General features: G+C 40.7%; 1 protein-coding gene across 1 annotated transcript in view; it reads left to right on the forward strand.

Moving 5' to 3' along the window:
• The first annotated feature begins 1,006 nt into the window (after positions 1-1,006).
• Positions 1,007-14,995, forward strand: part of LOC141806166 (uncharacterized) — a 34,858-nt gene continuing 20,869 nt past the window's right edge. The window contains exons 1-2 of the mRNA XM_074691464.1: positions 1,007-1,341; positions 14,056-14,359. Of these exons, the coding sequence (XP_074547565.1) occupies positions 14,080-14,359 (280 nt within the window). The 5' untranslated portion in view covers positions 1,007-1,341; positions 14,056-14,079. The remainder of the gene's footprint in view (positions 1,342-14,055; positions 14,360-14,995) is intronic.

Here is a 14,995-nt window from a genome sequence, read left to right on the forward strand (position 1 = left end):
GAAACATTCACCTCAGACTCCACCACAGGCAGGGCCAGCCACATTAACAGATCTGTTTTTAGCTCCCCCAGTGCCTCAGCTCAGCTGCTCATCAAGTTTGCATCGCTCATGTACTGTATTTGAAGTGTTTTGCATGCTGTCCATGAATTACATCACACACAAATGGAGGCCACACACAGAGATACTGAGGGGGAATATGATAGTGTTTGACAGTGTCCCTTTTCCTGATGAAAGTGGCTCTAAAATACATTAAAAGAAATCACAAACAGGAAGCTAAAACATCATATCCTGATATGTCTTTATATCCATTATGACCCTGGAAATAAGATTGACTATAAGAAAGTGTTTGCTACCAAATTTGGTGATTTTATGGAATGATGGTGATATTATGTAATACTTTTTTTTGTCAAATGTCACTTTTCTCTTTTGTTTTAAATCATAAAAGAACATTTCAGGTATACAACAAGTAAGGGACACATAGGCTTATTCCCATCATCATTGAAACATAAAAACTGGAACACCTTTGGTAAATGAAGGACAACTATGTTCATTTTATGACCATGCATGCCAAAATATTTCTTTAAATACAAAATATTTCATGAAACAAAAAAGAAATCACAGAAAGTAGGGGGGGGGGGGGGGGAATCAAGCATAGAAACATTTTATTGATCAAAAATATTTCACAAAACATCAAAATGTGTGATTGTAATAAAAAACACATCACATTACATAAGATTTACATATCAGAAATGTAAAGAGAAAATATTCCATAAAATAAAATCTTTATTCCCAGAACATGCATTTATATTTTGTATGTTTATTTACTTCCAGGACCACCATGACTAAAAAAACTGAAGGGATCTAAAAAAAAAGTGAAGGACAAATTGTATAATTCAACCATTTCGATTTCCTCATTGGCTTGTTGTTCCACCATCTCACCGCTAGATGTCCCCACTTCACAGCGACTGCAGCCACCCGCTCTCACCTGAGCACGCGCAGCCTCCTCCTCCAGGTGGGAGCTGCTGCTGCTGCAGGTCGACGGCGAATAAACTTCTCTACATTTCCACTCACTGCTCCACTGGAGCGTCTACAGCCTGAACAGCGAGGACAGGAGGAGGTCAGGTCAGCGGGCATCCGAGAAAACGGATTGTGCCCGTGGGTACAAGCTAACCCAGACTCCGCCAACTTCCTGAAGTGATTTTTGTTCACGGACATGCTTCACCTGAAGTTTTCCTTCGGACGGTGAAAAGTTTGGCGTTGGACAGGAGAGGAAGCAGTGGAGGAGTAGCTTCAAATGGAGAGGGGCTGAACCAACCCATCCGGACCAGAAAGTTCTACAAGGTATTTCCTTTTCTCTGTCGAATTTTACGTTTTAACTAAACAGTTTTACGCACCAGTGATGTATTGAAAAACTGCATCACTTCTAGTGAGTCAGGCATTTAAAATATTGCTTTTCTGTTTTTAAAGGTACAAAACATAAAGTGTCATAATCTGAATAAAAGTTAAATTTTGGTCAAAAATAACAAAGATAACCCTCTGAATCAACTTTTAGGAAACTACAAAACGTAAGCACAAGTGTTGATTTAAGTTGTTTGATAAATTCAGCAAATGTGGAGTTAATGTGTAAAAGATCAAGCTTCAGAAGTATAGAAAAACAAAGTTCAAACCCAGGGTCCTGGTGTGTAATCAGGAATTATTGGGTGGCATCAGATCCAGGTTGAGTACAGACATGTAGGAAAACTAGGTGTGGGAGATTTGCTCAGCTTGGCCTTGAGGGCTCCTCAGCACAGGTAATTTAAGACCTGTAGTGCTTCTCCCAGCAATGGAGCTGATCACAATGAGCTCTATTGTGTTGTCACTGTCCCGGTAGCAAATGACTGCTTGACAGCACGGGCACTGAGTTTAATCTGTGCGTGTGCAGTCCATAATGCTGGTCTATAGATCATGTGATTGCTGATTAACCTGACTCAGATAACAGGACCACCTCAGGACCTCTTAGTGAGGGGGTCCCTCCCTCCTCTCTGTTTGTCCACATGGACTTTGGACTGGAAGCCAGCTCCAAATCCAAACTTTTCAGGGTCATTGTCCGCAGTGTCTTTAAACTTTTTCCTTTAAAGCTTTACCTCTAGTACCCTCTGCTAGGTGAGGCAGAGACATTTGTTTAGAAAGGGCGTGTCACATTCTGGTGCTCCTTCTTCGCCAGCGTGCCAGGGCTTGTACCCATGGAGATTACAGGTGTGTTATGTAAGCAACGGAGGAGAGGTACAGCAGAGCCCGATGGATACCTGAGATCCAGAGGAAGATCAAGGTTGAGACAGGATGCTAACACAGCGGCAGGAAAGACTGGACATGCAGTCAGGTGGGATCACTTGTCTGAGCCGTCACTGGTGAAGATGCAGAGGGGGAACTGCGAGTGAAGGAGGACCAAGCGATGTCAGAATGGATAAAGACATGATGGAGGTTATTGAGATTGGTCATGAGTGAGTGGAAACTGCTTCATGATGAAAGGGACACAGTGTGCTGTTAATCAAGAGGATTAGCTGATGAGTAACTCATCAATGGGCCTCATCAGCACCTCTTTAAGACCCGATCAATAGCCTTTAATGGTGTAATGGAGTTTGCGTGTCGAAACTTGCTCTCATTCAGGATCCTCTTTTTTCTACTCTCTTTGAAAGTTCACATGGTCTAAACTGAGGACCCTGTTCCATTCCCACCTGCTGTCCCCTGATGTGGTTATCAACACAAGTGGGTTTAAGGTTTAAAAGGATTTCCAAGCAGCTGCAGAGTTTTTGTTTTGACTGAGACAGACTCTAAGATGCCAGGATGTATTTTTACCCTCCCTGAGTGTCCAGCTGTGTTTGCCTAGGCTCATAGCTGGTCACTGCATACTGCTGCACAACACTTTCTTTTTTTACTCCAGGCTGACCTGTCGGTTCAGAGGTCTAGAGCTCCTCCACAGAGGCTGCAGTCCTCAGTGAGACCCCTGGTAACCCCTGGGTCAGAGCAAACAGCACACTGACTTTACAGAGCTCTGTGACTGTCTCCGCTGGCTGCAATCTCAAACAGACCGCTGCCAGAGAAAAGTTCAAATACTCTGATTGTTTTCTGTCCTAGATGTAGATCAGCTGGATGCAACAGTTTATGCTGCAGGGACATGATTTAATCTAACACATTAAAAATCTAATGAAGATGTTTGCAAAGCCATCAAATAGATTTATATCCTAACTAGAAAAACACTTTAGTCCTACTTTAATGTTATACTCCCTTTCAGCAGACTGTCTGCTACAATTTGGTGTTAGTTGTAGGTTTGTATGATAATTTGTTTCCTGACAGTGTTGAAAATTATGATGACCCAGTACATATTTCATATTCCAGATCTTAGTATCCAGAATATTGCCAGGATCTGGATCGTACTTTTACATCTGTCAGAAATTATGGTGACCTTGTCTTGTATTGTTATGCAAAACAATCTGACCATTTATGGTGGAGTTATATACATATATGGTGAAAACAGCCCTATTTCACAATGATAAAGAATCCTGGATCCAGATGTTGATCAAGATCACCTCCAAAATGTAATCACTTCATCCTTATCTCATTTTGAACATTTCCTGAAAATTTTATCAAGATCTGTTTGTTACTTTTTGAGTTATGTTGTTCACAGACAAACAGACAAACTCCCTCAAAAACATAACCTAAAAACAGTAATTAATCAGCCAGAAATTAAACACACAGTAAAACTTTTTTAACTGATTCTGAGATTGTACACTTATACTGATGTCTCTTCGTCACCTAAGGAGTAAAATCTGATCAACAGCTTCGGGAACAGTTTGTTCATAATACCCTCATGCACTTATCAACTCCACAACAATGCCAGATCAAAGTTCTGCCATCCCTCTATCTTGACATTTAGTCAATAAATCCTCCATCATGTGTAATCAATTGTAGAAATAACTTTGAACAGGTTTAATTTGTTTGAAAACCATGAGGAGCTCATTAAACCAACGTTAGCATTAGCGTTAGCTGCTACAGCTAGTGGTACAGCAGAGGGGGTGAACTGTTTGACCTGCAGGTGAAAAGATTGAGGACACATTTTTATTTATTTGCTTTTCTGGCCTACTAAGTTTTTAATTTAATGACATCACAATATATTTTCTATTACTTTGCCCATACTGTTGATTCTGTATGTGAAAATACATTCATGTCATTCATATTGTTTTTTTCCCCTGATTCATCGCAAATATAATCGTCAGAGAAATCGATTACTAAAATAGGGTTAGGTGTAGCCCTACTGTCATGTTTTGGGACTCTTGAACACACATTAAGTCAGTGAGGCTTTGACAGGTAAAGCTAAACTGGTACATCTGGTCACCTTTTGTAAGCTAACTGACAGAAATATGTCAGAGTTTACAGAATGTTGTTACGTTACAGTTTGTTATTTTACTTTCTTGGTATTAAAATGATCATAATCAAACTGAATTTTGAGAACTCCTGTAAACCCTGAGAAAATATTTCTTGTCATTTTTGATGGATTGTTTACAAACTGACAAACAGGTCGATTATAAATGGAAATGATTGTGAGTGACACTCTATAATAGAAGGATTTTTTTGGTTCAAAAAAAGGGAGAAATTTACAATGTAATTTAACAAAAAAAAATCATCCGTCACTTAAGCCAGTAACACTTTTATCCATGTGATGAGATTGATGAGAATGATGACAGAGCTTTTTGGTGCTTAAAAGAGGTCAAACAGTTGTTTCTGCTCTAAAAATAGAATACACAGTCAACATTTACTCCAGCATCACATGTTATCTGAAAATGACTCTCATGCACCAATCATTATTCTTTATTTCATTGCTGTCCCTCATAAGTGATTGTGCTGTATGGGAGAGGGAGAGTGGGCTGGGTGAGGAGTGAAAGGGAGAACAAGAGGAGGGGATGAGAGGCAGAGGAGGAGGAGGAGGAGGAAGGGGGTGAAAGCAGATTTGGAGTGAAGAGTTCCTCAGCCGGTAATTATGAATCTCTCAGGAATGCAGTCGCTGCTCTTACCAGGCAAGCTGCTGCATGGCTGCAGTGGCCTCGCAGCACGCCAACATGTATTACTCCGTCCATGGATCTGTGCACTGAACCACTGCACACACACACACACACACACACACACACACACACTCTTTAACCTTGGCTAGATGAGTTACATAGTGTTCTGGTAGATTTTGTGTCATTATTGCCTTACAGTGTTATTGTTGTTTATTTTTATCTCTGTCATTACCTACATGGCTGTTTTCTGAAACTGAATCCGTCCAGCAGCAAACTTGGAGACCACAGAATGTCAAAGAAGCATTGTTTTCAGTCCAAGTTCTGTGCCACTGTGTATTTATCCTGACATGTTGCTGTAGAACTCAAATGTAGGAAATCTTGTAGCTACCTTAACCCTCTGTATCTCAAAATCTCATTTTAATAAGCTCTTTGGGTACATTATGTGATTTTTGGTTACACGTTACATTTAAGTTCTCCAACTCTTTCTGATCTGCCTCTTGGTGGCTTCAACACTCGTCACAGTAAATGTCGTCTGCACAAGTGTTTGCACATGAGTGTGCAGTGTTGTAGCCCAGACGTGGTTGCTTAAGTCTTGAGTAGCAATGCTGTCTTTGTTTGATAAAGCACTGAGAAGACAGCCAACGCCCTGATTGATGCCTTCAGGTGCCGCGCAGCAACACCAGTCTCACACTGCTAAACACTCACAGTGTAGTGATAGAGTTCATATAAGTCTGGTTAAAAACTGTTGATGTGATCCCAGCAGGAAGACTGGATTGGCTAAACATCCCAAAAACATAAAGAGAGTATAATTTTTCTGTCTAGACAAACCACATTTAGCATGACTTTACCCTTGCTCACTGACAGATAAGTCCTGCCATGTGAAACTCGGCAGCTGAGCGGCCTCCTGGTTACACAGATCCAGTCCTAATTCAAACAAAGGTGGCGGCCTGTATCGCTGCCGCTCCCTCTTGGTTTTGCCTTATCCTCATGAGACATTGGAAGTCTGCTCAGTCAGCTTCCTGTGTGACTCAACAAAGTCAAAGTTACAGTTCCTGGAGATCCCCCCTCCCCCTTTACCCCATCTCCCGCCACTGCCTGAAAAATCCACATTGTTCATATGTGAGAGAGGTGATGAGGGCGTGATTGCTGGAGCATAAAACCAGTATTGTGAGTTCCGCATAGGTTTTGTAACTAATGAAGGTCACAGCATTGTTTTTGTTTAGGTTGATGAACTCTGAATCCAGATTAAATTGTGTTTAATCTCCTTCTCATGTTAAATCTATCTCTTTCTGACTATCATCTGGCCACTTAAGATACACAGATATAACCACAAATAGAAGTTTTTTTTTGTCAGTAAAATATCGACTTGCTTCCAGCACATCGTCAGTGCATGGATCTGAACCCTTACCTCTTTGTCCACCTGAGTCATCAGTAGAGGTAGAGAAAGATACAGATTGTGCTCCCAGACCGGATAGACTCTGTCATTCTTCTCAGTTCTGATCCTGCTGTCACAACCAAAGTGTCATTGCGCAAGACACCGTACCCTAAATTTCTCCAGCTGTTGGACGGCAGTATGTGAATATGTATGATTGTTTGTATTTCATCAGTTATCCCAGAGTGACTCTCATGGGCTGTGCATCATAGTGCACGTTAGACTGGATTTCCACCCCAGTCACCAGCTTCCTTATTCTCAGTGCAGTAGTATACAACGCCGTGATGGTTGTCTTTAACATAACTTGTGGTGTAAGGATTCACTGATCTGAGTTAGCTGCTGATACTCATGTACATCTGAGTGTGCCAGTATGTGGCATGCTGGATAAATGATTGGTTGAACTATGATCGGTTTCTCTGAGGTTTTGCTGTATTTTGTTTGTTTTTTCCTACACCCAGCATCTCCAGCTTTGTCAGACTGGATATTGACATTTTACCTATATGAGAGTATTTTCCTTAGATCACTGGTGAAGAAGCGTGTGCTAGCTCATCAGGAGAAATGTAGACTTCTCATAAAGGATGGGAACTTAACTATGAGTTGGAAATGACACAGAAAGGAAACCCTTCAGTGGGTATTGAGCAGCTGAATAAATGTGTTGCAGAGTGATGTAGAGTTAATAGTTCCCACTACTGCATGGGCCTCCACAGTGTAGCCATGGGGTAACATCAATGCAGAAGTACATGCCTTTGCAGCAATTGCTTTGTGACATGGTTTATATGTTTAATCCTAGTTTCCAACAGACCCCAGTCAAACAACTTTAGTGTGAGTGAAATGTGTCTTCACTTAGAATGAGGTTAAACAAGAATATAATGAGCAAGTGAAACTTACAACCATGGCTTTAATGTCTTCACACATCAACATTGCTCCTCTGTCTGACGTGTCAAGATGAGCTCTGTCATCAAGCGTTTGTTTCCATCCACTCTACTTTATCTGGCTTTTATTCCTTAACTTTGTGGAAATAAACACTGAGTCTCCATAAAGTTTTTTTTACAATTCAAAACATTTTACAAAGTTTATTGATTAGATATCGTTACCAGATTTATTCTATGTACTCAGTAGTTTTTAATCTCTGTGTTTGTGTATTCCAGGTATCTGTTGGTGAAAGAGTTGGTGTTAAATGAACGCCTTTAAAAAAATGGCTACTCCTCAAGAAAGACACAATGTGTCACAGTTTAATGAAAAAAATCAGATACACAGACTAAAGGAAACAACCGGATTATGTTAAAGATAAAGTGCATCGAACAAAGATACGGAAGATCACCTGAACCTGCAGTTCCAAAGTGCAAACAACTTTTTCCAATGAATTTATCGTAGGATGTTAGCAAACAAACTACAAAGACATGTTAGCAAAGAGCTTGAAGTTAGCCCAGGCTAGCCAATGTTTATATTATACAAACACACTAGAGAGATTCCTCAAGATAATGTTTGTTTATCTTGTTTTAAAATGATGACTTCTTAAACGTTATTATTATTGCCCACACAGGTTGACTGGTGCAAGACAGTTGAAATTAAAACAAAATGGGAAAATTTTACAACCCCACTGGGAGCAGAGCAGTTCTTTGCTAACAGAAACAGCATCATGTAAGATAGAAAATGTTCCAAGAAAAATTCTAAAAGTGTCAAAAAGTGTTCACCGTCATAGGAAGTTAATCCAAAGTCAGTATCTGGACGCTCTTGTGGAAGAAATCCTATTTTCAAAGGATTCTGCAGAAGACAAACTGAAGGTTACCTGTTAATTCCTCTTTGGCATAGATCTGCTGAGGGTGTGTTCAGGCTTAAGTCACTTGTACTTACAGAAGTTTTCACACAGAACAAAAACTGGCTTTACCTCTTTCTTCAGCAGACCAGGTTGTCAAGGAAAGGTACAGTAGAGCTCAGTTAAGATGGATTTCTTTGTTATATCTGTGGATTTGGTTTGAGATTTTCCACAGTAATCTGTGCTACTGTGTATAGCTGTAGGCAAGGCAGGTGTCAGTGCTCTGCCGTGCTTTCACTGTGTGGACCCGCCTGCAGAGGTAAAGAGCAGATCCACGTTTGCTTTGGAATTTATGCACTGAAGCCCCGGGACATTTAGCTGTCAGACATACACAGGTCATAAATGTCTTGTTTCCACATTTTCTGATTTTCACAGTCTATCTTTTGACAGTTTGTAAACTATGATCAGGCGCCGTTCACTCCATAGGCGCGACACGTACACACTGCTGACAATGTCAGATAATCAGCCAGCGCTGCAGGTATTGACACACTGCATTGAGGGTTTCTGTGTTTGAGCGGAGCCATCCTCTCCTGTGTGAGAGCCTGCTCGGCGTCTTTTGTAAAGGATAAGTAAACAGCGTGTTGGAACACATGCCTGCTCCAGCAGAACTGGGGCTGGGCTGAAGAAAACCACAGCCGGCTTAGTGTGTGTCAGCGGAGAGGCGAGCAGGGAAGGCACAACTCTCTGTTTGTGAAACAGCTTAGGACACATGACGATCATAGTCTTTATGAAAATACGATACACCCGGATGTGGGGCTGTGAAGGGAAAGCTGCTGGATGTGTGTAGCTGGGTTTACACTGCAGATCAAAAGTGAATTTTGATTATTTTGTAGCTATTGTTTGTGTGTAAGTTTAACAAAATGAAAACTGTTGAAAAGCTTAGTGGAAGCTGGGGCAGTAAAGCAACTCTCAGATCTGGATGCTTTTACTTTGAAGAGATACTGAGAAACTAAAGCTTATAAGCCTTTCAGACATTTAAGAAAGCCTCATTTTCCTCAATAAACACAGAAGATGTGACATTTTCCTGTAAATCCGCAGCCTGATTGTAAAAACTTTACATGTTTAAATTGTAGTTAAGTGGTGATGCTTTTAAGGCCACTCTACTGTGTGCGTCACTCTCTTACATTTGTTTGCAAAGCTGAAGATTGCAGGTTGTTACGTGTAACCACAGCAAAAGAGGCATGAGTCATCTGCTGGGTACAAAAGCAGTGGTCTGCTGGGTGGTCCTGTGTTTTATCCCAGAGTCTTTAGAGTTTCTCTTGTCTCTCTGTGAGGAAAGACAATAATGTACGGTCTTCAAGCACGCTCAGTGGCACGTGTGTTGTAAATGAATGAATGAATGAACCACCCTCCTGATTATTGGTGACTGTGGGCAGTACAGATGCACTGGTCTTAGTCATGACCAAATGACTGTAATTTAGAGCAGCACAAACACAGGGCTTAGTGCAGGGAGGGGCCTGGTACTCTCCTCCAGGGACGGATGCTCGTTTGGTTATTGGCCTTTCACTACAACTTACTACTTACATCTTTCTTCACACATTATTGCTACAAATAGGCTTCTTAATATTCAAGTCAGTAAAAAGTTAAGCTTGGGTTACATACAGAAAATGTATTTTCTCAAAAAAGATAACACACTTATTGAAGAAAAAATATTTAAATGCTTAAAAGTACAAATCTTCAGCCTCTCACATGGGCTTACTTAGTTTGTTATACTTTTATTTAAAGCCACATGAAACCATGAAACTTTTCACACACATTTGAAGTAAATTCATGCAAATCTGGTCACTTTTACCCACAAACCACATTGGAATCTTTGTTTGTCCGAAACTTGGGTTTAATGACTAAATAATGTTAAACTTGCTGCTTTCGTTGGCCTCAGCTGTGCTTTTTGTGCTAATAAGTAAATATTTGAATCCTCACATACTTTCATAAAACAATGTTATGGTTCATCTGCTATTTTTTAAATGTTGGTTTACCTTCTAAAACAACATTTAATTGGTTATATTTTGTATTTGATAGCATGCTAACACTAGCATAATGCTCTGCTTATGCTAATTGTGGAGAGCAGCTAGCATGGATGGCTGTGGGCCTTTTTTCTTGCTGAAGAGACTTTAAGCCACCACCTGTGTCAGACACTACTCTGATTCATTAGTTCACAAGGTGAACATGCTGTAGTTTAAGCTAATGCTGTCGAATATATTGTGATTGGGATAAACTTCAGTTTTTTTAAGAGGGGTTTATTCAACTCTTCATTATTCTTTGGAGATGTGGTTTTTTTGCTGTTAAACCAATGCCTGTTTTATTATTATAAGAAATACTAAAATCAGCTATTGCACTGTATTAAAAAGGTTTCATGATATTTTGACCCCACTGCTCAAATACATTAAGGGATACAAAATATTAGAGCAACTCTCAGTGAAAAGCCCTCCAGTATACAACTATACCAGCCAGTATAGCTTCAATAATAGTTTTGCTTTGCATTGTATTGTATATGTGTTTTTTTCAGTTGCACTGGATTGCACATAAAATCCTAGTTAGGGCTGATCAGAGTTAAATACAAAGTGTAATAAAGTCGATTCTGAAGGATCATAGGCTGTAAAATAGACACATGAATCCACTGTGATGTCAGCCATCAGTTTAACTCCCCTTTGAATACATTTTTGTTCAACATTTTGGCCATCAGCACTTTCTTAAATCCCTGTAACCAGTGTTTGCATCATGTCTCTGCCCTGATGATATTGTGCAGTTGTGAAAACCACATGAGAAATGATAAATCCACTTCCTTAATGGTTTAGGATATTCAGCAGGGCTTGATTCACAGAAAGGATGACATGATTTTTTTCCCTCCTAACCCATGTAAATAAAATACACTCTCTTGCGCTCAGAAACTTTAATGCACCAGAAATTGCGCCAAACACCAAGCAGCATGTCTGTGCACTGGGACTGTTTGCATGTATTCAAAATAGGATGCCTGTTCATTATTCTTCAAGATGAATGAAAGGATTAAAAAAGAAAACGATGTACTGTACATCCTCTTTGTACCCATGGTTCACATCACTGAGTTCATGTAACTCTCCCAACTCCTTGTAGCTGCTGCTCTGTGTTGTAGCGATAATTCAGGACAGAATTGACCATTTTTAGACCTGACAGCGCTGTGGTTGAGTTAGTGAAGCTGCACCTCAGTAATTAGAAGAGATATCACACTTGAGCTTTTATTTACATGCTGTCTTCTGAGCCAAGTCAAAGAAGAACTTCTGTCACCTTTGGGGCAGATGGTTAAGTCCTTCTATCCGTCTATTTCTTTTGAGCTTTCCAGTTTTGATCACATCTCCAGTTTTGTACAGTGAGTCTGTTTTTTACTTTGACATGTCTATCATTAGAAACAGTAGCTTAGAGTAGTCTGGGGTTGTCCAAAGCGCCACCTTGGCACTTGCTTACACAGTACGATATGGTACTAGGTACCTGGCAATCGGTATGGTACTCAACGGTAACAATTTTCAGTACTTTTGTGTTTATGTGGTAAAAATATCAATTTGTTCAATAATAAAGTATATAATTTTTCAATTTCACATATTTATTCTTCAGTATATAACCTTTCAATGCTGCGTTCATGCCCAGCATGGAAAATCCCCACTCATCCACTCCTTCATAGTCACAAGGATGCATTTAGGTACCTAAACATGGTACCTTTTCAATTTTACATAAATTGATACCTGGAACTTTTGACAGAATTTAGTCGGTACGTATTAAAGTTCGTAATTTGATACCCATCCCTATTCAAGAATAAGTCTAATACTGCACAATAGACAAGAAGATTATCACAGTGGGAACATCTCACTCAGAGAGGATTTGAGTGTACAGCATTGAGTGGAGATCTTTGTTAACAATTAGGCACAAAACAAGAGCAAACTTCAACAAAATACAAACTGTATCAGTGTTTTTGCACCTGAATATCATTTGCACTCTTGCTTTGTGAGTGGACAGTTGGCCAGAACAGATAGAGGCAAATAATGTGCAGTTCTTGGTGCTATTAGAGGACACTATCTGATCCAAATGAAGTCCCATTTTTGATTAATTGGAAACCAGCTGAGTTGCCCTTTGATGGCCACAACAAAACATGCAAGTTTGAGATACATCTGCATTAACTTCACACCTGAAATCTAAGACTTGGTCTTCTCCCTGTTCACTGTCTGTGTCAGAGTCACTGTGGGACTGCTGTATTAGAGTGTATGAGTGTAACCTATTAATCTGACTCTGTACATTTCCTCTTCTCCTTAACACAAGAGACTCTGTAATCCTCATGATTGATCTGATAAAAGGTGCATGCATGACCACTGAGCAGTCTGTGAGACATCTGGCTCTGAAAACTGCACATCTGCCTGAAACTTTTCCATATGATTCATCCAAACCGGAGTTACTTATCATCACCCCCTCCCTGCATTGCACACCTCTTTGATGAAAAGGGTTCATTTATAAAAGTCACGTTTGTAATCATGGGAGAACACGGCAGACATTGCTGTGGTATTATTTCACGTCTCTCAGATCTAGGGCAGTAAGCACGTTTGCTGTTTTATTGCCCAGACGTTACTCGTACTAAAATCTGTGTGCTGTGTTTTTCATCCATGACAGCGGCGTAAGGTGGGAGCCAAAAACTTCTCATGAACTTTCTTGGCAACAAATCCCCCGGGGATTCATTCCTCCCTGTGTCTGCCTCGGCTCCCACCTTCCTCCAGTCTTTGAGCGCCTGGTTCAATCTCTGATGCCTGTCAACTGAAGAGGCTGTTCCTACTTTTAGCCTGTGATTTGGAGATAAGTATCTAATAAAGTACGCAGCTGGAAGAAGCCCAGTTTAAACTACAAATCCCCAGGAGCAAGGCTGGGAAAACCGCCTCAAAGTGGAAGAGTTAAGAAAGGTGAAGGGGTGGAGGAAGGAAGGAGACTGGGTGAGAACGATGAGCTCATTCAGCTGAGGGTGAAAATAATGAGATAAAGACAGACTGGATGAGAAAACAGACACTGCGCTGATGAATGAATGAGCCTATCTTCTTAAAAACACCTTGATGCATGTTGGTGGCTGTTTATTTTTTGATTCTTCATATCTTCTTCCTCGTGTGCTGTTGTCCTTCTGTGTAAAAGTGCACGAGCCTTGGGGTGCGGCTCCGTGAATTATGACTCCATGTTGTGGAATGAAGGGAGCGGTGCCAGTTCTTTCTGTGCAGAACAGTGAGGTTTAGGAACGGGAGGGGGGTCAGCGTGAGTTGAATGAGCAGTGTTCACGGTGAAACACACAAATACACTACACACACACACACTCAGTTGTGAATTTGTAACAACCACGTGTCTGTTGCCGTTTGTGTTTGTCATATAACTGGATGAGTAGAGCCCTTTACTGCTCGTGCTTCATGCCACTCTCTTCTACCCAATCCTGTCTATTTAAGGCTAAAATGGCTCAAAAGTAACTTAAAATTACCTTAAGTAATGTAAGAGTTTTGCAGCATTGGGAGTCTGCGAGGAATTTTGAAAGAAGCTAATTTCTAGACACTTTCACAACTTACTGCAATGAAATCAACAAATGTAAAGTTTTTGGTCAGATTCACCATGATGGATCACCTGATGCTGGTTTTCAAGGGACTCTAAGTCTGACGCAGCCCTTGAAATTTTGTGAACTTGTATAATTGTTTGGTGATTATATCTTCTCGAATGTCTCAGATTTCTCAGATCAAATCACAAATTTAATTCCTGCCCCCTGTCCTCTTCCTCCTCTTCATCAGGCTGTAGCTCCCGTGTGAGGTGCCATGTCAAACCGTGACTCCCTGGGGTTCGGGGAGCTGATCCCCCAGGATGTGGTGGATATTTTTGCCCAGGAGAAGCACAGCACCAGGAGCAGGAAGAAGCGCAGCCACTCGCTAGGCCGCGCGCTGGGGTGGCTGAAGGGAAAGAAGAGAAAGGATCTGAGCGCGAAGGGGCAGAGTCTGGGTCTGGGTACTGCGCTGGACCTGGCTTTCGATGGAAAACCTGCTGGGCATCAGGGAGGACACAAGGGAGGACAGAAGTCAGGGAGGCAGGCTCCACAAGGTAAAGGTCATGTCAGGAGCCAGTATGATTCTCTAATGACTTTTTACCCTTTTTCACCTCATGTTGCACAACATCCAGCTTTCTGGAGAAACCCTTAGATTTATTTCTCCTCTAGAATTATATACAGCTTAGCGCAACTTGAAGCCTTTTTGGAGGCTCATAATTAATTTCTCTCACCAAACTTTTTAGGACTTTTTATCAGTGCAAGCTTTTTTAAGTCTCAATTTAGGTGAGGAACCAAATCAGTATTGTTCTGCTCATGAAGCCTGTTTTTGCTCCTCTGATGTAGCTCAGTAATATGTAACAAACAGAAAACCTGTTTACATAGCGTTTGGATATTTAGTGAAGCATTGGCTCATTACAATTTCCCAAATTATTAGCACTGTCAGGACTGTAATTAATTAAACACAGACTTTGTGATTTATGAAATTGCATTCATTCAAATATAGCAACAACGTTAAGCGAGTGAAAACAAGGAGAAAATTTAGATCAACTGCATTTACCCATTTTCAGGATACTCACTTTTAACTTCCACATTTACATTTGGCTTCAGCCTTGTCTCATGAAGAATGTTTGTGCGTGCATCTCTAGGTAGCTGTCGTGTTTAGATTTGACAGTTACCAGAGGGAGAGGAGG

Source organism: Halichoeres trimaculatus, unplaced genomic scaffold (genome assembly GCF_033239565.1).
Source record: "Halichoeres trimaculatus isolate MK-OKI-2021-1 unplaced genomic scaffold, fHalTri1.1 fHalTri1_scaffold_17, whole genome shotgun sequence".
Lineage (NCBI taxonomy): Eukaryota > Metazoa > Chordata > Actinopteri > Labriformes > Labridae > Halichoeres > Halichoeres trimaculatus.